Source organism: Hibiscus syriacus, unplaced genomic scaffold (genome assembly GCF_006381635.1).
Source record: "Hibiscus syriacus cultivar Baekdansim isolate YM2019G1 unplaced genomic scaffold, ASM638163v2 tig00111779_pilon, whole genome shotgun sequence".
Lineage (NCBI taxonomy): Eukaryota > Viridiplantae > Streptophyta > Magnoliopsida > Malvales > Malvaceae > Hibiscus > Hibiscus syriacus.
Genome location: NW_024063176.1, coordinates 1,667,625 through 1,693,613, shown reverse-complemented (window position 1 = coordinate 1,693,613; position 25,989 = coordinate 1,667,625). Strand labels below are relative to the sequence as shown.

The 25,989-nt window shown below is 33.7% G+C and overlaps 1 protein-coding gene and 1 pseudogene across 1 annotated transcript; one reads left to right on the top strand and one right to left on the bottom strand.

Annotated features, from left to right (window-relative positions):
• The first annotated feature begins 3,114 nt into the window (after window positions 1-3,114).
• On the top strand, window positions 3,115-9,078 carry LOC120170426 (annotated as a pseudogene).
• LOC120170425 (transmembrane protein 45A-like) lies at window positions 5,885-12,874 on the bottom strand. Its single transcript, XM_039178357.1, has 2 exons — window positions 11,591-12,874; window positions 5,885-5,895 (listed from the first exon to the last, which is right to left on the bottom strand). Exon 1 carries the CDS (start codon window positions 12,805-12,807, stop codon window positions 11,839-11,841), a length of 969 nt encoding a protein of 322 aa, XP_039034288.1. The 5' UTR covers window positions 12,808-12,874; the 3' UTR covers window positions 5,885-5,895; window positions 11,591-11,838.
• Between the last annotated feature and the right edge of the window lie 13,115 nt (window positions 12,875-25,989).

The following is a 25,989-nucleotide window of genomic DNA, read 5'->3' as shown; positions in this document are numbered from 1 at the left end:
AAGGTAGAATCGAACAGCATCTGAAATTTCAGTAAACAATTGTTCAACTGATCTAGATCGAGCTTGGAAAATTCTATGATTTCTTTCCTGCCATAAGAAATAAATGAAAGCAGACCACGTAATCTTTAAAAAAGGTTAAAAGAGATTTTCCTTTCCATAGTGAGCTTGCTCTGTTAACTATAATATCCCATGACAGATTTAAAGAATTTAAACCACACTGATTCAAAACAGAATTCCATAAGCAGACAACCATAGAACACTCAGAAAATAAATGATTTCTAGACTCTTGAGAGTTTATGCAATTAACGCATGTTTGCATACTGTCTCGAGTAGGCAATCTATTTTGAAGAGCCATCCAAACGATAAACTATGCTTCGGGATATGCAGTGGGAACCAAATAAGTCTATGCCAATGTACTTTCTACCCTTTTGTTCTAATCTCTTCATAAATTTCCTTCACCGTGCACATAACATAATTGAGAGACATAGCTTCTGATCTCAGTTTAAATATTCTTCTGGTACTCCAGCTGACGTTGGGGCCATGTTTAAACTGCCAAAATTTTGCTCTTTAATGACACATCTACTAACCCAGGCCACCCATAGAGAACCTTCACCAGCCAACATTTTTTATGAGATTCACAATACAAGTTCTATTCCAGTTTTTAGGTTCTTCAATCCGAGACCACCTTCCGATTTAGGGAAGCTGATTTTATCCCAGCTTACTCTAGCTCCAGTAGCCGGTTTGTCCGAGCCCTTCCAAAAAATCTTATACAAAGCTGCTCCACTTTTTTAAGTATCGAAACAGGCAAAATAAGCTGTCTGCACCAATAGTTGCTGATACTGAAAAAACAGATTTAATCAACTCGAATCTACCAGCATAACTGAGGTTCCTAGCAGACCAATGATGGAGTCTTTGTTTAATTTTAACAATAAGTGCTTCACAATCTTTTTCATTTAACTTGCGGGTGACCAGAGGAATTCCGAGATATCTGACAGGAAGACGTCCAATTTTGAAGCAAGTTATATGTTTGATGGCATCAATTGACATGAAGAAATTCCAGGATGAAATATCTCACATTTAGAAGAATTGATCTTGAGTCCCGAGATATCCTTGAAATTGTCCAAGACACTTAGAACACCACAACAGAATCGGATTACCTTTGTAGAAAATCAAGAGGTCATCTGCAAAGGATAAATGAGTGATCCCTATCTTCCTACATTTAGGATGATAACCAAATATACCCTTACTAGCAGCCAGATTGAGTAATCTGGACAAGACATTAATAGCAAGGACAAAGAGATAAGGGGAAAGAGAATCCCCCTGCCTAAGACCACGAGCTCATTTAAAATAACTGATCAAAGTGCCATTGAAAGATATGGAATACCTTGCTTGAGTAAAACATGCTTTAGTCCAATCGATGAATTTTTGAGGAAGATTAAAGCATTAAGAATAGCTGAAATAAAATCCCAATGAATTGAGTCAAATGCTTTATGAAGATCAATTTTCAGAGTGCACCTAGGCGAAATGGAGTTCCTACTATAACCTTTAACAATCTCTTGGGCAAGCAAAGTATTATCCACAATGTTTATACCTCTGATGAAAGCTGTTTGGTTTAAAGAAATGATATCAGGAAGAACCTCAGTCAATCTTTTTACAAGAATTTTGGTAATGGATTTGTAAATAACTTAACAGCAAGAAATGGGCCGAAAGTCTTTAACAGAACTTGGATTTGGAATTTTAGGAGCTAGAGCAACAACAGTAGAATTAAAAGCTGGAATTAAAGATGCAATCTAAAAGAAGTGCTTAACCGCATCAATGACATCCTTACCGACAATATTCCAGACTTTCTTGAAGAAAAGAGGGGAATATTCGTCCGGACCGGGTGCTTTATCATTTCCTTGGTCGAAGATGGCATCTTTAATTTTCTGCAGTAAGCTCTTTAACAAGGCAAGAAGAAGCTTTATAGGACAGATTGAAGTTAAGAATAGTTTTGATGAAGCTTGGGTCAATAGCTTTAACCGAGGGGTCGACAGTTCCAATAAGATAATAGAAATCAACGACTTATTTAGCCATAGAGTCAAAGGAATCAAGTCTATTTCCTCTATTGTCCATAAGAACTCTAATTGTATCCCTCTTGTTTTTTAAGGCCACCATGGAGTGGGAAAATTTAGTATTTTTGTCCCCCATTTTTTATCCACTGGATTTTAGCCTTTTGCTTAAAGAATAAACTTTCCGCTTCTTCCAAAAGCTTCAACTCATCTTGAATAGCAAGTTCCTTTTCAATAGTATCTTCTCCTTTTAGAGAGAGAATTTGTTGTTGCTCTAACTCAATTCTTTTTGCTTTTACCCGATCCGAGATGCTGCTAAAGTTATCCTTGTTAAAACGCTTAAGACTATCTTTGAGTCGTTTTAATTTGGAGAACAAAATCCTTAAAGGGTCTCCAGAAACATTTTGAATCCAAGATTGCCGAACCATTTCCAAGAATCCATGATGTGTAGTCCAGCAGTTGAAGAACTTAAATGGTTTAGGCCTATTTGCAGGAGCAACTTTAGAAAGCCAAGTAATGGTTATACAATGATCAAAAACTCCTGAGACAAGAAATTCTACAAAGGAATTATTAAAAGCAGTAAACCAGGCAGAATTAATCAGGACTCTATCAAGCTTCCTTGCCATAAAAAATTCTTTCTGTTTGTTACTCCATGTAAAAGTTGGCCCCAAGTAAGAGTGATCGGTAAATTCCATGCACTGTTGAAATCTTGAAACTCTTTCATATCCATGGTTAAATAATTGCCAAACACATCATAATCTGAACTTTCATGAGCATGTAGAAAAATATTGAAGTCACCACCTAGAATCCAGGAATCTTGATTAACCAAAACACAACTTTTTAATCTGTTGCCATAATTGTCTTCTAGCAATCCCACGTTACTTCCATAGATAGCCGATATGAAGACTGGAAATCCAAGATAAGAACCTTTAATAGTTATATTTTGGTCGGCAACATGAATTATAGTAAAATTTAAATCCTTCCTCCACACCACCCATATCCTGCCATTGGTAGAGATTTGACTCTTGTTTCAAGGAGGCAAAGAATATCAATCTTGTTTTGGATAGCTCTAAGAATTACTTTATTCTGCTTTAGAGGGCTGTTAAGTGCTCTAATGTTCCAAAAGCTTATGATCATTGAGGAAGAGGAGAACCCGAGAACCCTCCCTGACCACCAACCGAAACACTTTTAGCTTTAGTAAGATTTTCCTTCGAAATTGGATTTAATTCGGATGGGCCATTTTTGTAGTCCATTTTCTCTGATCATCGGCCATAACCGACCGCCTTGGCTGATCACACATCACTGGGTAATCAAAATTCAAAACGTTTTTCGTTTCATTTCCCTTCTCGACACCTTGCTTCTGTCGCTGCGCTCAGTTCAACTTGAAAACCCATCGGTTCAAGCCCGGCTCCTCTGCGGTTAAACCCTAGGTAATCCTGATACCATTTTGCTTCATCGAATTTTACACTGTTAAGTTCCAGTACTACGTTTTCGATTCTTATTTCTTATCCCCTGGTCCTTTTTCATTGAATGTTGGGGAAATTTGTCACCATAGAACTCACTAGTTTGTATGAATTTCATATTTTAAAGCTATTGCAATTCTTTGAATTTTTGTGTAAAGAAAGTTATACAGATATATTGAGGAATTATGATTAATATGTAAATTTAGTACGCTTATTCTCATGTTATTTATTTGTTATTTTTTTCCTGCTTTTAAATGATTATGTTCGTGGTGCTTTTTTTCCCCTACCATTGATTTTGTTTTGGTCTTTAAATTAGATATTTGCAGAAGGCTTTTATCAGTTAATTTGCTTTGATTTTACAGTGCTTGCTATTGGTTGTTGGTTTGAATCAATTTGGACTCCCTTTAAATAGATCGAGTTACGAAGAAAACCCAGTTGCTTGGACTACTAGGTTCTGTTTTTTTTTTTTTTTGTAGGAATGGAGATTGTGTATGATTGAATTTTTTCCTTTTTTCAAGAACTTGCGACAATAGTAGCTGATTGTATCCTGCATGGAGAGCTAGCTCCGTTCTTCTTTACCCTTCCCATTTGAAAGAAAAGAAGAAAAAAACTGCTCCTCGTGAGATAACGAGTTTGACTACTTCCTTTTTGATTGAATGATAGTGAACATGGTATTTTTAGCATTTGAAACTATATGATGGGTGCAGTTGTCTTTATCTATGGCAATTATACCGTAATGTAGATAGGCTCCTTTCTTGTAGAAGGTTTTAGCTTTTCATATTACAAATTGTCATGCATTAGCTCTCTTTTGCCCGGATTAAGGTCTAACAGTCAACCCATTTAAGAGAAAACACACATTAAATGCTGACTTTTTAGTCTTAAGTAGTGCCTCTACTTTGGTTTGGAGTCCTGTTGTTATTGAATCATACTGTAAGATTTTACATTAAGACTAAATGAAGAATTTATTGCTGCACATATTCTTTATCTTCTTCCTTTCTATCATATGTAGTTGCACTTGGAAGTTCTTTTGCCCCCTTTTTACCGTTGACAACTGACTGTATCAGTGGATTCCTCCTCTACTTTTGCTAATTTTATATGCTATACACATATGTCAGGGGCCATAGGAAGTTGTTGAGTGTACAGGATGAGTACAAAGATTGACCGGACACCTGCTGCTGGACTTCACGTTACCAACATGTCTGCAACTACTTCATCCACAGCATCAACTACAGGCCCAAAGTTCTCAAGGTTTGCTGCAAAGACTGGCTTTGTAATACCTAAAAATAAATTGTCGGGTTCATTGGTTCCTATCTTCCGAGGAGGTATAAAAATTTTTGGAGGAAATACTGCTGCCAATGAAGATATTATGGATACAAAATGGAGCCCTGATCTGACACAGGATGCTGCTGTCAGAAGGGGTAGAGCCTTAGCCTATCAGGTATTTGGTCGATCCCTTGGAAGTGCATATCGGAGTCATTTTGCAAGTGCATATTGAAATTTTGTGACAAATATTAGAAGTTCTTTCAACATGTTTAAACTATCTTGAGTAGTGAGTTGGAGGCATTTGTAGCCCTGGATTGTGGGAGGAATATTTATTGCTTATCTGATGGAAATTGAAAATTTACCTTGCCCCTCATTGGGTGATAAAATTCCAGTGTCCACTTTGCAATCCCTAGCATGGAGACTTAACATTCCTGGTTCCATTAAGCAATATTACTTCCTCTATGGTGGTCCAAATTTTGAGCAGACTCGAGTGTATCAGATTATCCAACAGCTGAAGTCTGGAACTCTGGATGTTGGGGATACGTAAGACTCGCCACTAGCTACTAAGAATATGGTTAAAAGCACTTCTGATATTCAACTTGAAAGTGAGGTAGACAGACAATATTGCGTGCTCTGTTAATTCCTTTTTGTTGGATTGATTTATTGGGGATTTATATTTGCAACTAACATAGAATTGTGAATGTAGAAATTAGAACTTTTGGAGATTGAAAGACGGGAAGCCATTGGTAACTCCGACAACTTTTGCTAGATAAGGAAATTTTCTTTCTCCAATTTATTTTTTTTCATTTTTTTACTTCTAGGTGAAATACTAAAATTGAATCCAAGTTGCAAAGCACCAGCAGATTATAAACCTTATTGAAGGAGGCAACTGTTCCATTCCTGTAAGCCCATTTTAATACTGACATATTATTGCATCAAATTTTCTTATGTTATCCTTTTCCTGCATTTTTTATTCTACTTCTGAAAGAAGTTCCACATTTAAGTAATTAATGACAATCTTTCTGTTCAAAGTTCTATGAAATTCTGTTGAGTTCGACGCATATGAATTTTTCATAGTAAGCAGCATTCATTGTGCATAATAAGGTTCACATTTAATTTTTCTGCATTTTGATTCTATACATGCATCCCCTTTGATCTAAATATATGAATTGTTTTTATCTCATCATCCACCCAAAGTGAAAGTTTTGACTTTGACCATCATTGCGCTTGCCTTGTATTTGTTCTTTCTTTTTGGAAAAGTTGCATCGTGGGACACTTTCAATCTAAATAACCCAGCGGTAGTACCAAAATGGAGTGGTTGATATGTTTATTAAGAACCCTGCTATGCTCATGGCATGTTGTTATCACCAGAGAAGTCATGGTGTTTTTTGTGTCAATTGTTCCAAAATGAAAGAAAAAAAAAAGAAGAAAAAAAACCTGGTTAATTGATAAAATGGGTTGTTATGGGAGCCTTCGATTTTGTTCCAATTTTCATAGCAATGCTATTCTCTCTCTAATATTAATAAGTTTCTTCCATCCTCTGGCTATGTGCATGCAACACTTGAATATTATTGTACTATATTAGTATTGCAGGTGAAAGAATATCCTGAATGCAATTTTGTTTCTCTAATCTTTGGTCGCGGAAGTGATACTAAGAAGCGACTAGAAAAGGTAAGTATTTGGTTTCTGCTATTTTGTTCAATTGATGCTGATAAACCATGAAGGCCGTTGAGACCTATCGAAGATCTGCTCTTTACGTGTGCGCGCGTGTGCTTGGACATATATACAGTCATTCATATTATATTATGTACGTGTGTACATATATTGATATGCTCTTCTTGAGTGAAAATTTATAATTTACCATTCATCTACAAACCAGGAAACTGGAGCAACATTACAAGTTTACGGCATTAAAGCAAATACTGGGGAGAAGGTAATTCTTTAGGCCGGGAGAATATAGCACCATCTAAGTTATTGCTGAAGCCTTTTCTATTTCTCACTTAAGAAAGATCTACCTTAAATATATGCTTCATGAATGCTTAAATTAAGCATTGTTAACTTGTAGCTAGTGTTTCGTCATCAGGTTGAAATTACTATTCCTGATGGTAATGAAACCCAGGATGCTTATGAAGAGTTGTATGTTCTCATCTATCAGCCGACACCTTTGAGAAAGTTGATGGAGCAGTGGCACTGATTGAGTTGCTAGTTAGTTCAATATCAGTGAGTTCATCACTTTGAACATCAAGAAAACTCTCCGAGAAAAAGGAGATTACGGAATGATATTTATTGCTACTGCTTTATGAAAATAACTTTTCTACTGCTTGAGTTGCTAGTTAGTTTAATATCAGTGAGTTCATCACTTTGAACATCAAGAAAACTCACCGAGAAAAAGGAGATTACGGAATGATATTTATTGCTACTACTTTATGAAAATAACTATTTGCACCTTTTCTGCTGGTAAATTTAGGCACTGGTTCGGTGCCTGCAATATCTGGGAATGATGTGAACGCTCTTAGTCAAATGCCCGACACAGCTGTATCGTGTGCAACTGATTATGCTTTAAATCAACAAGTTCCGCAACTTACATAGCATCTTCACGAGGTCAGTTTCAATACCACAATTCATGGTTCCCTATCAGCCCTATGCCTCCGAATTTTTCGGCACCTATTCTCAACAGTCCTGTACCTGCAAAGTCCTCACCTTCAAACCTGTCTTCACTCTTTGGGCCACGACCAGCTTCTGCAGCTGGATACAACACCATTATTCAAGACTCATCCCTTGTTTCATCCAGTCCACAGCTTCCAAAACCAAGACAAGTATATTCACAGCCACATGTTCCCGCAATGCATCCTTTGGGTCATATTGGTCAAAATTTTCTTGTTCCAAATCCAAATCTTCCATCTACGCAACCTGGCAATTTATCTTAACTGCCACTTACAGGAAGCCAGCCCCAAGCTCTGGGCCCACTCCCTCGCACAAGACCATTGATCCCTGCAGGAAATGTAGGGCACGTTGCTTCACCTGCACTTATTTCCCAGGTATCGAATCCTGTAGTTCCAAGACCAGTTGTTGCGTCAGGTTCTTCTGCCCCTCCGAACATGTTATTAACTTTTTCACCAGGGCAGTCTGGTCCTCGATTAACCAGTATGCATGTTAACCAGCCGCCTCGTCTTTTCCTCCTGGTCCTCCACTAGGGTCTTCCTCTGCATTATCATATGTTTTACGTCCAACAGCTGTGTCAGTACCTATGTCTGTGCCACCACCAATGCAATCGTCTTTACCTGCCATTTCCATGGCACCACCACTGAATCCATCTCTAAATCCAGCAATGTTATCGAGACCAATTATTTTACAAGCGCCACCCACATCATTGTCACCATCTCTGCCAAGAGGACCTTCTGGTTCTCTTCTGGAAACATACCAAATTTTGCTCCCATAATCAACCTGCAGCAGTTTCTGCAAGATCACTACATTCAAGTTCTGGGGATTTCACTTTTCAACCTCACCATACACACGGACCGACCTATCAAATGGTTCCAAGACCAGGCGATCAGGCTGCAAATCCACATGGTCTAGCCCCCAAATCAGTGGTTCAACAACAAGCACCACTTTTCCAGTTTCGTGTGCCCAATTGTACTCCCCAGCCAGCAATGCAACTGTTTCCTAGGCCACATAGTGGCAACCAGATGGGTTTGCCGCAAGCTCACACCTCTTCTTCACTGCCCAATGCTCAGCAAACTGCCACGTCTGCTCCACCCAGACCTTCAGCATTCCAGGTGGCGGTCCCATTCCGAATGCTCCTCCAGTTCCACAAATGGGATTGAGAAACTTTGTTCCATCTCCTCAAACGCCCAATATGGTCGGTCCCTTTCCTCCCAGGCCAGGGCATTCTTCGCTGCATCAGCAACACTACCCAGCTCTTCCACCTAGGCCTGGAAATTTCGCACCTCCTAACCCCAATTTCCGGCGGTATTTTCCCACAGTCCACCAGACCTACATCGAGCTGTCCTGCCGGACAACAAGTTTATGATCCATTCTCTCCCACATCTGTTCCTGGGGCATCTCAACACCAGAGAGGCGGTAAAGCAAATGCAAGAAAACAGGAAAGTGATCGAGTATGAAGATTTGATGGGTTCAGTGGAGTAAAGTAGTAAGTCGTTTTGATTAATTTGTTTTTGACAGCCATAATCAGTAGATCAAATGTCAAAGATTTAGACTCTCTGTCTGAAGATGTTAGATATCCAAAAAAAAAAAAAGCATAATAGAAAATAATTATTCTATTTAATTTTCTGGTTTTGCATGCATCTATTGACTCAGCTTTTACTCATTCCTTTGCTAAAACTCACTGCTTGGACCACTTTTAAGATTCCGAAAGAGCATTTGAAAATCCAAGTAGAATGGTCATTGTGAGAAATGAAATATTAAATAATTGGATGGCTTGAGGTTTTGAGTTTCAAATCCTTTTGGTTATTTTGGGTTTGGGTTATTCCGGTTTAAGGTTCTAGTTTTTTCGAGTTAGGTTGTCTTGGGTTTCGATCATTTCGGGTTCTAATCTATTAATGTGCATCTGTTTTGGTCATTTCGACTTTAGATCATTATGTTATGTGTCGATTTTTGTTCAGGTCAATTTAAGTTACGAGTTTGAGTTAGGGTTTAGATTGTTGGCATTTTGAGTTTGAGATTAGATTCAATTGAATCTTGGCAATTTGAGTTTGAGTTTAGATTCGATTGAATCGGATTGAGTTTAAATCAAAATTAACAAATTTATTAGGGATACAATTTGGGATTTAAATCACCAAAGAGATTATTTACAATAAATATAAAAAATAAAATGCAATTTGCTTAAAGTAGTCACCATCTTAGTGACTTGGAAGGCACCATGAAGTCGCATTTTTTAAAGTGTACCATGTTGCGGCCATTTGCTGTGACCAAACCATCTTTTGTGGTCAGCTGCCTTCTCGTCTGGAAGCAGAAACAAACCTACAAATGTTAGCAAATGCTCGCCGAATCGAATTTTATTTTTATAATATGAAAAACAAGTATATTATAATTTAAATAATAAAAATGATTTAAATTATTATGTAATAATTAATTATTTCTATTTACTTGATTTTTATATTATTTATAAAAAAACTTTAAAATAATATCAAAAACTATAAAATAAAGTCATTTTATCAAAATAAAATAAAAATAATAAAATCCAAATAGACTAAAGAAAATTAAAAATCGAACCAAATTAAACAATTCAAAAAATTCAATCAAACCATTCTCACTGCTAATCTTATACATCTCCGAGAATAAAAAGGCTAAAGCATTCTAACTTAACTAATTGTTGTTAAGTCAGTCGGATTTAATCAATTAAGGTGTACGTCCCTTGATTAATCAATAGTCGTTCATAAATATTCAGGGATGGACTTAGGCAGTGAGTAGATGTAGTCGTCCATCTTAAAATTTTTGATTTCTTACATACTTTATATTTTTTCTGTGTATTTTGTATACATAATATGTTTTTATTTCCCTCTAAAATTTAATAAATAAATCAGACAACGATATATCATTTGTAACACATTTAAATAAATATATTTTAAGCTTTTTTTTTTTTGAAAGAAGGATTTAACAAACTAAGAAATATGCCGAGGGAAAACAAATTTATTATGCCACATCCAGATTTTACTCCCAAAATTTGAGTTAGGTTCATATCAAATAAAATATCATCAAATATCGAATTAAGTAGGAGTCGGGTGAAAACTTTCTAATCTAAAATCGTAATTAGGGTAACAAAAAACCGACCCGACCCAATTCATTCGCATCCCTATATATAACCTTATTATATAGTCTTTATCTTATTATAAGTCTGATTGTACATTAAAATGATGGATTCTAATAATATTTTAAATATATATGTATATATATTAATATTTTTTAATTTTATTAATATAATTGTGGAACGAGGTAGTGATGTGTGCCATCCAAAAAAAATCAATTTTCGAAACATATTATAGATAATTTAGAAAGGTCTCTAACATTTGAGTTGAAAGGGCTGTGGCAGAATCAAAATCATTTTATGGAAGAAAACAAAATTAATTAAAAAATACATGGTGGGGTTGGTAATTTCTTGCTTGTGCAAGGATCCACATAGAAAGCTACTTCTTTATTATTTATTAAAATGCACTTTTAATAATTTAAAATATTAAAATAGTTTAAATCTCATCATTTAAAAAAAAACAGAAAGCTACTACCATGATATCATCTAATAAGAAAAAAAATTAACTCTAAATTTGTTGCTTTTCAAGTTATTATATATAATTTTTTTAATTATCGCTATCTAATTTATTAATCAACTAATTTAGATTAAATATTGTATAACTCTATATGAAGGTGATCCTCTTAACATAATTTACTCTATTCATAACTTTAAGATTTAATTTCTAATCTTATTTTAGAGATCTAATGTGTCATCGCACCAAAACGATTGGTTGGTGGCCAGGGATGGACTTAGAGGGGGCGATCGCCCTCCTAAAATTTTCAAATTCTTATATATTTTCTATTGAAAATATGTTTTCGCCCCTAAAATTTTGTAAGTTCTCCCATATTTAAAATTTTATAAGTTCGTCCCTTCTTAGATAAATCTTGTGTCCGTCCATGTTGGTGGTAGTGGTAGATGTAAGTTTTTCCATATGCCCACTTGAAATCCGAATTTCTTTATGTTAGTTGTTTATTTACTGATAGTTCCCACAGTAAAATTTATTTATATTTACCAATAAAAAATATTATATTATTAATAAATATATGTACATTTGTATATAAATTTTAAACTTTATTAAACAACTTTGTGTATACATACAAACCAAGATGAAAACACCTCAAACGCCAAATCCCATGAATTCAAACCAAACAATATTTCGCACCAAACTCTCCCCTATTAGTCCAAACAAGACATTTTCTTGCTGTTTCATTAAGCCCCCAAATTATTTGCAAAGCTTAATTAAGACCAAAGTGGGATATAATTCTACCTAAAAAAACTAAAACTTTGTACACATATTCACCTTCTTGACACATGTAATCTACCTTTCAATGTCCATAATTGCATACCCTTTTCCCATATGAATGAAGCTTTTAGGCTCACCATGTAGTTTGCTTTGACCCTTTTGTGATTCAACATCTTCAAAATCATCATCTCCAAGCTCAAATTTCTCATCTTCACGTTGTTCCAATGTGGAATACTCAACTTTTTCCCCATAGAACTTGACCGAAACCAAGTAGAAACTCACAGCGAAAATGGTGACACAGATAAGAGCCCAACTGAATCCGATGTTCACCAACGATTTAGCTCGATGAAGTGCCTCGTCGCTTGAGCATCGAACCACTTGATGACCCTCTTCGAGGTGGATGAAACAGCCTTTCGGGATCAGTTCCGGTGTCCAAAGCATGTACCCCATGACCATAAGCCATAACCCTTGGTACAATATGCTTAAAGACCTGGTAAAGCTCACCAGGAAGATCTTAGGGTACCCTATTCCCATTAGGGTAGTCACTAAACACACAACAATGGCACTTTGTAGAAGCAAATGGTATTGGCCTTCGACTCCCATGTGATCAGCCGAGTGAAGGTGGAACAAGAACAGCTGCTGAGCAAAGGCAACCGCTCCAAGAAGCTGCGTCAGGCTAGACTTAGCAATGGGGTTTATGTTACTGATTCTGTCGAGCACGATGGAGAAAGCTGCATAGACGAAGAACGTCATCGATATAGCCGAGTGTTCGAAATTGTGGAGATGGTTTGAAGGGATCGTTCCGTCGGGATCGAAAGGCTGGTGTCCTGCAGGGCCAATGAAGAGTTCCATGGATATGGAGATCGATGAGCAAACCATGATCAAAACCTGCTCTAAGTACCTAAATTTCGACGTGGGGAACCATGGGAAAGATGTGTAGGAACTTGGGTTTAAAGCATGTAGCTTGACGTGATTAAAAAGATGCCATAAACCAAGTGCAAAGAAGGCAAAACCCGGTGCAACATGTCCCACTAAAGTACCCATTTATTTTTTTATTTTGGGGGGGGGGGAGAAAGAAAGGGTTGTTTGGGGAGAGAGAAAATTGAGAGGGAAAGGTTTGATGAAGGGAAAATTGATGGGTGAAGGGTATTGGGGGACTTAGTTCTTAAAGGGGAGTAGGCTGGTTGAATTTTGGAGTCTAGACTCTAGAGGCTTCTATGGGGTTGGGGTGCTTTCAAAGGGTTTTAACATGAACTAGTTGACCAATGACTAATCTCTCAGGTTGTTCGTGTAAGAAATGAGTGCTTTCTAGCAAGTGGCCCCTTCTTTTTCTAGAATTCAACATTTTTTTTCATTATTAGAATTCCTTTGGAATTTACTAAAATTACCCTATTTTACTATTCTTCCTAAAAGGATTAGAAAGCAAATATGGGTTTATTAGTTTCTCGATAGTGTTAAAAAGTTCGAATCTTTAATGATTTTGTTTTTTGGTATAACTATCTGGATTCGATTTATTAATTTATTAATCTAGATTGAATACTACATAGATAATGATGATCCTATTAATCTAGTTCGCTCCATACACAAATGTCAAGATTCGAACTTCTGATCTTACTTAAGAAATATAGTGCATCATCCTATTAGACCAACTGATTGTTAGTTATAAATGATCTTATTTAATATATAATTTATTGACATATCATAATTTTATAAGATCATTCCTACTATTTAATAATATCAGATAAAATCCAATTAAATTGGTGCACAAATTTAATCATTTTTAAAAAATTATTAGAAAGGGTATTTGTGTGTTTCAATAATTTAACATATTTTTATAACTTATATAACTTTTTTAACAATTTTATATAATTTTTATACTATCCAAACCACCTCAATCCATATATAACGTTTAAGTATATTTGATTCCATGATTTTTCGTTCATTGTACTAACGATAATGTCAACCAAACTAAACTTAATGAACACAATTTACATAATTTAAACTACAATTCATGAGAAAAAAATGTCCGATCCGACTCGATCTGAGATAATGGTGTAATTATCCTTTATATATTTAGAGTTAATTGTAATAATATCACTCTCTATTTTTTTAGTTAGATATTTATTTTTCCTAACAGAAATGAGTATATATATATATATATATATATATATATTTGTGTCGGACAGAGTCTGGTTAAGTATATGTTTTACCCCAAAAAAGTGTGTCAAGTTTCGAATTAAGTAGAACCTTCTTAAACCTTAACCAGATCAAATTTCAAATGAAAGAGATGATTTTCTCGAATAAAGTTAATAAAAAAACTCGATCCAACTCGACATTGTCCATCTCTAATCAAAATAAATCAAATATTAATTCAAAGGGATATAAAATTCTTCAACATACATTACAAATGCCACTAGGGATGGACCTAGAGGCTAGCGGGGCAGTCGCCCCTAAAACTTTTAAATTTTTATGTTTCAAATATTTTTCTGTGTTTTTTATTGAAAATTTGTTTTCGTCTCTATTAAAATTTTATAAGTTTGTCACCCTTAATATAAAATTTTATGTCCATCCATAGATCACAAGATCTAATTACATAAAAAAATAATATTAAAACATATGATAAAATCGACTTGATATTAAAGTTTAAATAAATTTCGAGTCATATTTCTATCATAAACACTTTTAATTTCAAATTTATTAAATATTAATTTTAAAAAAATACCAATCAATCGAATTGAATTCAAAATCATCCGCTTAATATTATTTTTATGAGAAGCACGTGTTTCATGTTTTGATCTTTATATAGGTTTGAACGTCACGAAAGAAACGTAGAGGCTTTCCTTTTGCCTCTTGTGGGGCATGTGATAGATTTTTAAATTTTGGCTGCTTAACACATTATTTATTAATTAATTCTATCTAATAATTAAATAAATTATATTAAAGATCACTTAAATATGTTCAAATGATCATTTTTAATAATTTTAATAATTTTAAAAAATATATATAGTTCGTGTTTAGTGACGGATCTACAAATTTAAAAATAAGAGTGCAAAAATTTTAATACTCTATTTTTCAATAAAATAGGTATATAATTTTTTTTTATTTTTGTCGTTCCCTTAATATATTATACTATATTTAATAATTTATTTAAAATAATAAGTATGCACTTTGCCTCTATCAGGCGAAGATCGTCCACCCCGTTTGTCAACGTTTCTATAAATTATTTATACAATTCATAATTTTAATAACAATTAAGTTTAAAAGTATTTGAATTTATGACCGTTAGATGTTAATTAAATTAAAATTTCATCAATTTAATGATATTTTTAATTAAAAATTCTTTAAAATATAAAATTTTATAAGTTTATAATTCAAATTTTAATATTCTTATATTTTCACTTAATTTTATACATTTAAAAAAAAAGAGAAAATGCTTAAAAGGAAATTCCCTGAAGTTAAATACATTAAGCTTATCCACTAGTACCTAAATATAGCTTGAATGGTTCCTTAAATTAATTCTCTAGGTTACCTTATCCTATACGCATTAAATTTAGCACCATTTCCATATAGGGAGGGGTACGGGACGCGAATACAACGAATTTTGATTTGACCTAATTTTATCGGGTCATATTTTTTAAAAGATAATTCTAGGTTCGGGTCGAGGTCAGATTTAGGTAAAAAAAATTCAATTCGACCCGACCTGAAAAAAATATAATGTTAACTTATACTTTTAGGGATAATTACAATAATACCCCTCTATATATTATTTTTTTCAATTAAATTCTTATTTTTATTGAACAAAAGTAATATATTTTTTTATAAATATATTATTCCTGGTCGGGTTTGAATTTTATTTTAAAAAAGTTATTTGGGTCGGACGAAGGGTGTATATTTTTCGGATCGGTTTGAATTAAGTGGAAGATATATAATTTTTGGGTATGATCAAATTGACCAAAAACCCGACTCGACCATACTCATGCCCATCCCTAATTCCACCTAAAATAGTTATAAAAATTTCTCCTACAAAACTTAAATTAATTAGAAAAATATTAAAATTTGGCACTCCTTTTGCCCAATAAATTATTTAAGGTATAAAAATGTACAACCAAATTTATTGAGTATTAGTTCAGTTCACATAATTGATATTATAATACTCTAGAAATTATAAAAATGTTCAAACATCTCTCAATCTAATAAGTTAAGAATTCATCTTGAGATTTTTTTTATAGAATAATTACTTAAATTTTTAATGAATTAATATATTTTCTAAGAAGGAATTCTTAATTTTTTATATTTATTTATTAAACTAGAAAAGGAGAAATTAGACAATATATATAGAATTTTGGAGAATCAATTCAACTGGTTTTTTAAGGAATCATTGATTTTGACTTTCTATGTTCAAAATAGGACTGCCCAAGAAACTTGAAAATACCAAAACAAAAGGAAAATTCAATATCGCTTCATATAAAAGAATTTGAAAACGACTATTTTGGATATACATCGCTTCATATATATAATTACTAACATATAATGGGAAATTCAAGAAAATATTGTGGGGAAAAAATTAGTTATTTATCCCAAATTGAAAAATATTTGTATCCAAGGACGGACATAGAATTTTATGTTAGGAGTGACGAACTTATAAAATTGTATGTACGATATAATATATCAAGTGGCCTCAGTGATTATAGAGAGTGTCCATCTTCATAGTAATGGAAAACTCAACTAATGTATAAAACTGAATATTGTTTATTAGTTGAATTTACAAGTAACACAACTCTTCTTTATATACAAGTAAAGGTGATTATGTAACAACTATAACATCTATAACAAAAAGGTAGTTATGCTGCAAACGAACAGAACTTGCTAAGCATTGCTAAGCTGGTGCATGCTGCATGTTCGTGTATGCTTACGTTGTACTCCATCCAATATGCTCCCTGCTTCTTCCATCTTCAACTTCTTTTAACGATACAACACCTAATCTTTGTCTAAATGTATAAAAGTAATCTTTTGACAATGCCTTAGTGAAGCCATCAGCTACCAGATGCGAAGATGGAATATAGTTCACCTTCAATCTGTTTGTTGCCACATTTCCTCTCATGAAATGCACATCCAACTCCACATGTTTAGTTTTAGAATGGTAAATTGGATTGACACTCATCGATATGGCACTGGAATTATCACTCCAGATGACAGACGTGCCTTGCAGCTTAATCCTCATACTATCAAGTATTACAGCTACCAATGTAGCATTAGAGGATGCATCAGCCAAGCTTCTATACTCAGCTTCAATTGTAGACCTGAATACAATTTTCTGTTTCTTGGAATTCCATATGACCAGGTTACCAGTAAGATACAAACAATTGCCTGAGATTGACCTTCGATCATCCATGCTACTTGCCCAGTCAGCATCTGCAAATGCAACGAGCTGCAAGGGTAATTCATTTCGAGACAAAACAAGTCCATGATCCAGAGTTCCATTCAAGTACCTGAGAACACGTTTCACAGCAGATAAATGTTGCTCACATGGTGCATGCATGAACTGTGCCAATTTATTGACACTGTATGCTATGTCTGGCCTTGTGTAGCATGCATATAGTAATGACCCTACAAGACTCCTATACTCTTTTGGATCAGTGAGAGGACTACCAGTTTCTCTGGTCAAATTGAGAGATGAGACCATTGGTGTAGGCATCGGTGAGGCATTGCTCATCTGTACTTTATCCAACAACTCCATGGTATACTTCCTTTGACTCAGAAATATGCTATCACCCACATATTTGACTTCGATTCCAAGAAAGAAAATGAGTTTTCCCAAGTTTTTGAGAGAAAATTTCTCACCAAGCAAGCTAACCACTTCTTCCACTTTGCAAATCATATTGCCAGTAACAATTATATCATCCACATATACTAAGATATACACTATATATTCTTCGCTTTTTATTACAAATAATGAGCAATCAACAAGTGATGCTTCAAAACCAATATGTACCAAGTGTTCCTGCAGCTTAACATACCAGTTTCGAGGTGCTTGCCTTAGTCCATACAAGGCTCGATTTAGCTAGCACACCAAAGGAGTTCCATCTGAGTCAATTTCTTCAAATCCTTGAGGCTGTTGTATATAGACTTCTTCCTGTAAATCTTCATTTAAAATGCATTGTCTATGTCCACCTGTCTTAAGCATCACCTCTTTTGTACAGCTACACCAAGTATCACATTGATTGTGGAGGACTTTGCTACAGGACTGAAAATGTCTTGAAAATCTTGCCCAAAAATTTGAGAAAAACCCCTAGCCATTAATCTGGCTTTGTACCTTTGTAATGTGCCATCTGCATTTCTTTTTATTTTAAACAACCACTTGCATCCAACTGGAAATCTGCCCTCAGGAAGTCTAACCAGTGTCCATGTGTTGTTCTTGACCAAGGCATCATATTCTTCTTGAACAACTCCCTTCCACTTAACATATTTAAGTGCAACATAAATTGAGTGTGGTTCTTCTTCCTCATCATTTTGTATGCTCAGGTACACTTTGGATTTGAAAATTCCCCTATTGCTTCTAGTTATCATGAGATGACTAGGTACAACCTTGGAGCTTGAAGCATCATCTAAGCCTGGCTGTGTCAACTCTTGTTGCTCATTCATTATATCATTTTTAATAGTTATATGTTGCTCAGATCCAACCCCTTCAACACCATTCTCAGTTATATCTCGATGAACAGAATCAACATCTTTATCTTCAGCAGACTGATTCATCAACCTAGAGTCAGAATCTTGAACTGAACTGGCTACAGATGGTTGAGTATCAATATGTGGACTTTGACCTATGTTCATGCAATCATCAGCTCGAGCACATATTCTATGAGCACCATTGATGACTGCCAGCTTTCGAGGTGATATCTGACCTGAGTTAGTTGTTTTGTCACTACTTCCTGTAAAAGAAAAACAAGATTCATCAAAGACTACATGCCTCGAGATATATATTTTCCCACTTGGTGCCAAGCATTGATATAGCCCTTATGATGGGCACTATAACCCAGAAACGTGCATGGTTGAGACCTAAAGTCCAACTTATGTTGCTGAAACATTCGAAGATGTGGGAAACATCTGCACCCAAAGACACGCATACCACTGTAATCTGGTTGCTTGTTGTAAAGAGCTTCAAAGGGTGACTTGCAATGCAGGACCTTAGTGGGCAGTCGATTTATAAGATACACAGTTGTACTTACAACATAGGACCAGAATCTCAATGGTACTGATGTTTGTGCCATTAATACCAATGATGATTCAACAACATGTCGATGTTTTCGCTCAACAAAATCGTTTTGTTATGAGGTGTGAGGGCATGTCAATTGATGGTGAACTCCCATATTAGCCAACATTACTGTTAATGGTTTGTATTCTCCATCCCAGTCAATTTGAAGTTCCTTTATTTCAGTCTCAAACCTAGTTTTGATAAATGCATGAAATAGTTGAAATGTCTACATTGTTTGGTCCTTGTTCTTAAGCAAATATACCCATCAGTGCCTTGTACATGCATCCACAAAAGATACATAATACCTGAAACCATTTGAGATTATGTGCGAAGGTCCCCATAAATCAGAGAACACTAACTGAAAGGGTTTATCATATGCAATAGTTGACTCGTGAAATGGTATTCTATGGCTTTTCCCCATTCGACAAGCTACACAAACGTTTGTACTCTCTTTATTAAACGAGGAGACAACATTGACCCCAATTTATTTACAGATTTGCATCAATGAAGCATAAGCATGATGCCTAAGTCTTTGATGCCACAAGCCATACATGTTTATGCTAGTGGCTACATTTACTACTATTGAACTTGACTTTTTATTACAGGGTGTATCATCAGCAGCAAATTAATACAAGCCATCAGTCTCTTATCCTTGCAACAACACCTCTCTAGTCTTCTCATCTTTCACCAAGCAATTACTTGCATGAAACTCAAAAACTACCTCGTTCTCTGTAACATCCGCAATACCGGGTTAGTGACCAAATTGTAAAGTTTCAGAATTTGGTGACTAAAGTAGAAGAATGAAAGAATTCAATGATTATTTGAATATATATTGAAGGTTATTTGGTAATTATTAAAGGAAATTAAGGGTATTATGGTCATTTGACCAGAAAGATTTTTTATAATTTTTTTTAAGGGTAATAAGCACGTATGAAGAAGAGTCCAGAGCATTCTTCAGTCTTCTTCTTCCTCCTCTCCACCGTGAAGCTTGGTATAAGGTAAGTGAGTCTTTATTTGGTTAATTCTTTCGTTTTAAAGCTTGTTTTGATTCTTGGGATATTAAGAAAGATTAAGGAAAGCTTTAGGGGGCTTAAACCTCAAAGATTAACAAGTTATGAGAAATTAAGAAAAATGAGTTTTTAAGTGAATTTTTGATATGGAAGGAGTTAATAGATTGTGAAGTTGAATTTGACTTGTCAAGGATTAAATTAAGAGGTAGGAAGTGTTAGAATTGGAATTAGAACACATTGGAAATTTGGTATGATTTTTGAATCTTATATGGAAGATAGAATTTTGAGGTTTAAGATGAAATAAATGAATATAGATTGGTTTAAGTATGTGTACTAGAGTTAAGGATGAAAAGGGGATGATATATGAAGTGTTTGAGAGGAAATGAAGTAATTTTCGGGTTGAAATATGATTTCTGGGCAAGGGGAATCGGTACCATTCAAGGGGAACCGATACCCCTTCAAACGAACAAGAATTTCCAGTATGTCATAGGGGAACCGATACCCCCATGGGGGGGGAACCGATTCCCCCTAAAGGAAAATTGGGGATATGTATTTAATAAGTTCGTTTAAATTGATAGTATCCAATTACAAGGTGTAGGTATCTAATGATGGTCTCGAAATGTACATTTATGTAGATTCTACGCATAAAGCAATTCCGGAACGTTTAGCAAGTAAGATCGATCAAGGGAAAGATAAGAGATTGGATTTGGCTAGTGAGGCCAGGTGAGTGCATATTAGTTAGTTTATGGTGCTAAATGGAAACAAGACTTGCGACAAGTCTATTTCCTATGTTAGAATGCATGAATATATGATTATACGTATATGAATGACATGAATTGTATGTATGCATGAATATATGTGTTGACATGCTTTTGAATGTAATGTTATGAGAAGTATGTGCTATATAAGGTATATATATATACATATGTGAAACTGAACTATGTGACTGCATGAGAAAGATATGAGCCATATGACATGATATAGGTGAACATGAGAAAGTAAAGTATGAGATATAAACTATGTGATCATAGTAAAAATAATTATATTTTATATGATAAGTGAAATAAACTGGATAATATTGATCTATAGGATGAAGTGAAAATAGTACACCAACTAGGGGATTTGAACATAAATGATAAGATGAACGTATAAGATAAGCTAGATGGGAAAGATTCATAGGTTTAAATAAAGCTATAACACATGGGTTGAATGATAGAAATTTGTGAAGTTATATGAGAAGATTATAAGAGCTATAAGAAATTGAATTAAGTAACAGATTAGATTATATATAGAAATAATAGAAGTGAGATATGTTTATAAGTCTGCCCTAGATGAATACGAAATATAAGAGTGCTATATGATTTATATTAGGATAATCTTGAGGATATATATATATATAGATAGATATGAAATGAAATGAAATGAAATGAGTTATATGAATACCCAATTATGTGATGAAATGGTGAATTACCTGAACATGTGAATATATATGTTTAAGAGAAGGCATACGATTAAGATATAAGCAATGTGACTATAAGTATATGTGCTTTAAGTGATATGACTTATAAGTATTTCTATTATAATGTTACATGATATGTTATGTATGTTAAAGGAATTATGTGATGGTATAAGAATTGATAGGAAATATATATGTGAAAACAAGTATATGATACGAGACAAAACTTATGACTATAAGCTACGTGAAAGTGTTCTAGGTGTTTCGATATATTATATGAAGTATATGATCTTATGTGAACAAGATATGATAAGTATGTTTATATGAATAAAGGTGATTGGGTGAGAAATGATAAAAATTATATGAAAACATGACATATGTGACATGTGAATTATATGGAAATGATCTACGGGTAAGTGAACTACGTGACTATGTGATCATATGAAAAGAAGCTATGTGATACGTGATATGTGAAAGTGAATTACAAGTTTATGTGTATATTTGAAATGAAATAAATGATAACGCCCATGTTATGTGTCATGAGAGCTAGGGGTATAGTTGGCATGCCAAGAGTCGAGGGTTTATTCGGTTCTTTAGGACATATGTATATCCTTTGGAACCTGTGTGAAGTCTTGAAAGACACATACTTGATCCATAGTATATGTATATGATTCTTAAGGAATTCTACGTGGTCCTTATGGACATCATTCTACGGGCACTACGGTGCAATTCTACGGGCACTTCGGTGCAATTCTACGGGGCACTTCGGTGCATTTATACGAGCTGTGGTGACAGCATAGTGCACAACCTCTATAGACTCACATATCGATAGTTCTCACATATATACATGGGCTAATCCAGAGATATGAACAAATATAAGTTAGTGGTATGATAAATGCTATAGAAATTATATGATGTTGTGTGTATAGTGTTTGATTGAAAAAGTATGTGATTATATGATAACATGTGAATGATGAATTATGTGTATGTATGAATTTACTGCGATTAATCCGATATGATTCTATACGATATGAAAAATGCCTGGAATTGCTATAACATGATAGAACAGAACATGCATGTATCAATATATGTTTTAAAGTGCATTATAAGTGGTTATGCCTCACTAAGTCTTCGACTTAGCGTGTGATTGTTTCACACGTAGGTTTCGAGAAGAGTAAGGAGTGATGCGGAGCAAGACAGGTCAGTTTTCCTTACCAAAAGATCAGATCAGAAATATTTGATAAAGTATGTTTTTGGTTATGTATAAAGTGTTGGCATGTAATAAGTCATTAAGTACGAGCACTCTGATAAAGTCTGTATTTTGTTTTAAATAAAGTTTTAAATTTCCCGGGATTTTTCTTAAGAGTCAAGGTTTGAAAAGTCAATGTGACACTTCGGACTCGTATCAGGGTCGGATACGGGTTGGGGGTGTTACATTCTCTCTAGCAAACATAGAGACAGATAAAATGTTTTTAGTGACATCAGGAACATGCAGTAGATTATTAATGTAAAGAGCTCGAGATCTGGTTTGAATGAGGAATGAACCAGTCTTATATATATCAAGATTTTGCCTATTTCCCACGACTAACTTACTTGGTCCTGAATAATCAGATTCACTGTTAAGTTTGGAACTATCTGGGGTGACATGGTGAGTAGCTCCTGAGTATATAACCCATTTATCTGAGCTGGAAGGTGATGGAGAAGAGCTCTGTACTGGAGCACATCCATTATTTATACAGGTATAACATTCATTCTCGAAACCAGTTACCTGTGTATTGAAAGGCTCATGTTTGTCAACCAAAACTGCAGAAAATGACTGATCAAACTGATGCCAGCATCGATCCACAATGTGTCCCATCTTTCCACAAATTGACATTGCACCCTTGCTCTTCCACGACCTCGAGTACCTGTTCGACTGCGAGAGTACTGCTGTGAAATTCTTTCATTCCCAGTGTACTGTTGTTCAGTGTACTTCATCCAATACGTAGAGATCTTAGATTTGAACAGCTACATTTGTAGGATGAGTGCATTATACATGATTAAGAAAAATTTTAAACATATACTACATTTTAATCACCTCAGATTATTAAAAAAAGTATCTACGATAATTTTGTCTAAAATCATCTTTTGCTATGTTGAATTAGAAAACTATCATCGTTGATGACTTTGAGGAATTTTTCAATAGTTGTATGCGATCTGGACTAAATTGTAAGAAATAGAAACTATTTAAGGTTAAAATAGAAATCATGTAGGATGAAAATGAATAGAACAAAAATATGAAGAACCAGGTAAGAAATGATCCATTTTATCAAACTTGTTGCATATGGAGGGGCGCACAATCCATTTTATCCAATGCCTCACATTTTTTTATCAATTCACTTTCATCCTCACAAGTTTGCTTTAATTATATTTTGACCCTAAATAGTTTTTATTTTTAAAATTTAGTCTAAATCGCCCACAACTGATGTCAACTTCTCCAAAATCATCAGTCAGTGACAATTTCCAAAAGTAAAAAATCGAGTCCAAGTTATTATAAAATCGCCGTCAGCTATAATCGTAATTCGTTAACTAATTTATTTATCGAAAAAATAATTATATAAAAGTGATTTAAAAATGAAAATCAATTTATATAAGGGAAGCTAATCATACTTAGACATTGTTGACAAAATTATTTATTTATTTATTTATTCCAAAATCTAATGTCGGGTTGTGTTTGTATTTTGCATTTACTTGAGCTTGCACGCAATTTCCTTAGCCACCTTTGTGCAAATTCCCATGCATGCCCTTCTAAACCTTGACATAAATAAATAAATATTTTTATTATTTTTTTTATTATTTTTAGCATAATTGGAAAATAATAAAAACTTAAAAAATAATGAATCCATTTCTTGGGTGTATAATTTATATATTGCAAATTAATATAGATTCATCTCATTAAAAACTAAAATTTATTTGTTTATTTTTAAAATATTATAAGGATTTGTAATTGATATATATATATATATATATTATACAAAAAAGTTTATGTTAAGAGTGTCTCTCCCAGTTCAGGGTTAGGGCATATCTAAGACCCAAATAAGATTTACATAAGAATTTATAGATTGTCCACCAAAAATGACGACGGTAGGATTCAAACTTGGCCTTACATGATGTAATTCTTGAATCTCAACCACTTATACCAATACTTGTTGACATTTATGATTGATGTATGAATTTAAATATTTTTTAATATTATAATTTATTGAGTGACTTTAGTAGCCAAAGAGGTGTTGTTTTTCCTAAAGGCCTTGAGTTCAAACAATTACAACTGCATGATGTGTGTTGTCAATGATTAAGAAAAATTTTAAACATATATTATATCGTGAAAACTCTTTTCCAATAACATTAGCCTTATTAATAATGTTTTAGTTGAGAGACGAGACACTCAATTTCTTAATTAGGTTGGAATGATCATTTTTATAATATATTTTTATAATATTTGGTTCAAATTAATCGATCAATAAATTAAATATAAATCATTAAACAACGTTTTAACTGCATTGGCAAGGTTGATACCCTGGGTGTTCAAGTATCCAAATTTGATTTTCACAATGCATAATTATCATACTTGAATCCTTTTTTATATTTATTTTTGAATTTAAACCTCATTATTTGTGGACAATGTTTAGATATATTTTAATTTCATTCATATTATGTTTTCTATTGATTTAGTTGGTTTTAGTTATTTAAAAAAAATATTATTTGGGATTGTAATTAAAACTTAAAAAACTTTTTAATATAAATAATAAAATCGGGTGGGATTTTTTTTAAAATTTTAAAATTGTTTATTTTAATTCAATTCAACTCTTAAAATTATCGTATAAATTTTGAGTTTTTTTTTTTACTTTGTCATGACAAAATGATTTTATTTTATATTTTTTAACATCGTTTGATAAAGTCTCAAATTATTTTCATAAATATTTCTCGCAGAGTTAAATTTTAAGTAATAAAAACAATTAATTTTTATTATATAAGAATTTTAAGTTACTTATATTATTTAAAACATAAAAAATATATGATAAAAAATAAAATTCAATTTCATTAGACTGACTATAATATTAAATTTATAAATTATTAACCTTCCAAATACTATAATTCAATTTTATCTTATTAAATTTCTTTATTCACCATCATAAATACAACAACAACAACAACAACAACAAAACCCAATTCCCATATGCAATGGGGTAAGGGGAGGTAGGGTAGTATGCTGTCCCCAACGCCAGGTTGAGAGTAGCTTCCGTGGAAGACCTCCGGCAGTCAGAAAATTAAAAATATAGATAAAATGCAAAGCATGTATAAATAAATACATAAATACATAGTTGAACAGTATTCATATGCAGTCATAAATATCATTAATATCATATGTGCGTTTGAAATGGGAAGTAATCCCTGCAAATAAATCCCTGCAAAAAAATCTCTGCATATAGACAGAAACGTAAGACCCGACTAAATTTAAAAGTGAAGAG

Coding starts and splice junctions, on each gene's coding strand:
- LOC120170425 (XM_039178357.1), bottom strand. CDS start 12,807: ATGGGTACTTTAGTGGGACATGTTGCACCGGGTTTTGCCTTCTTTGCA.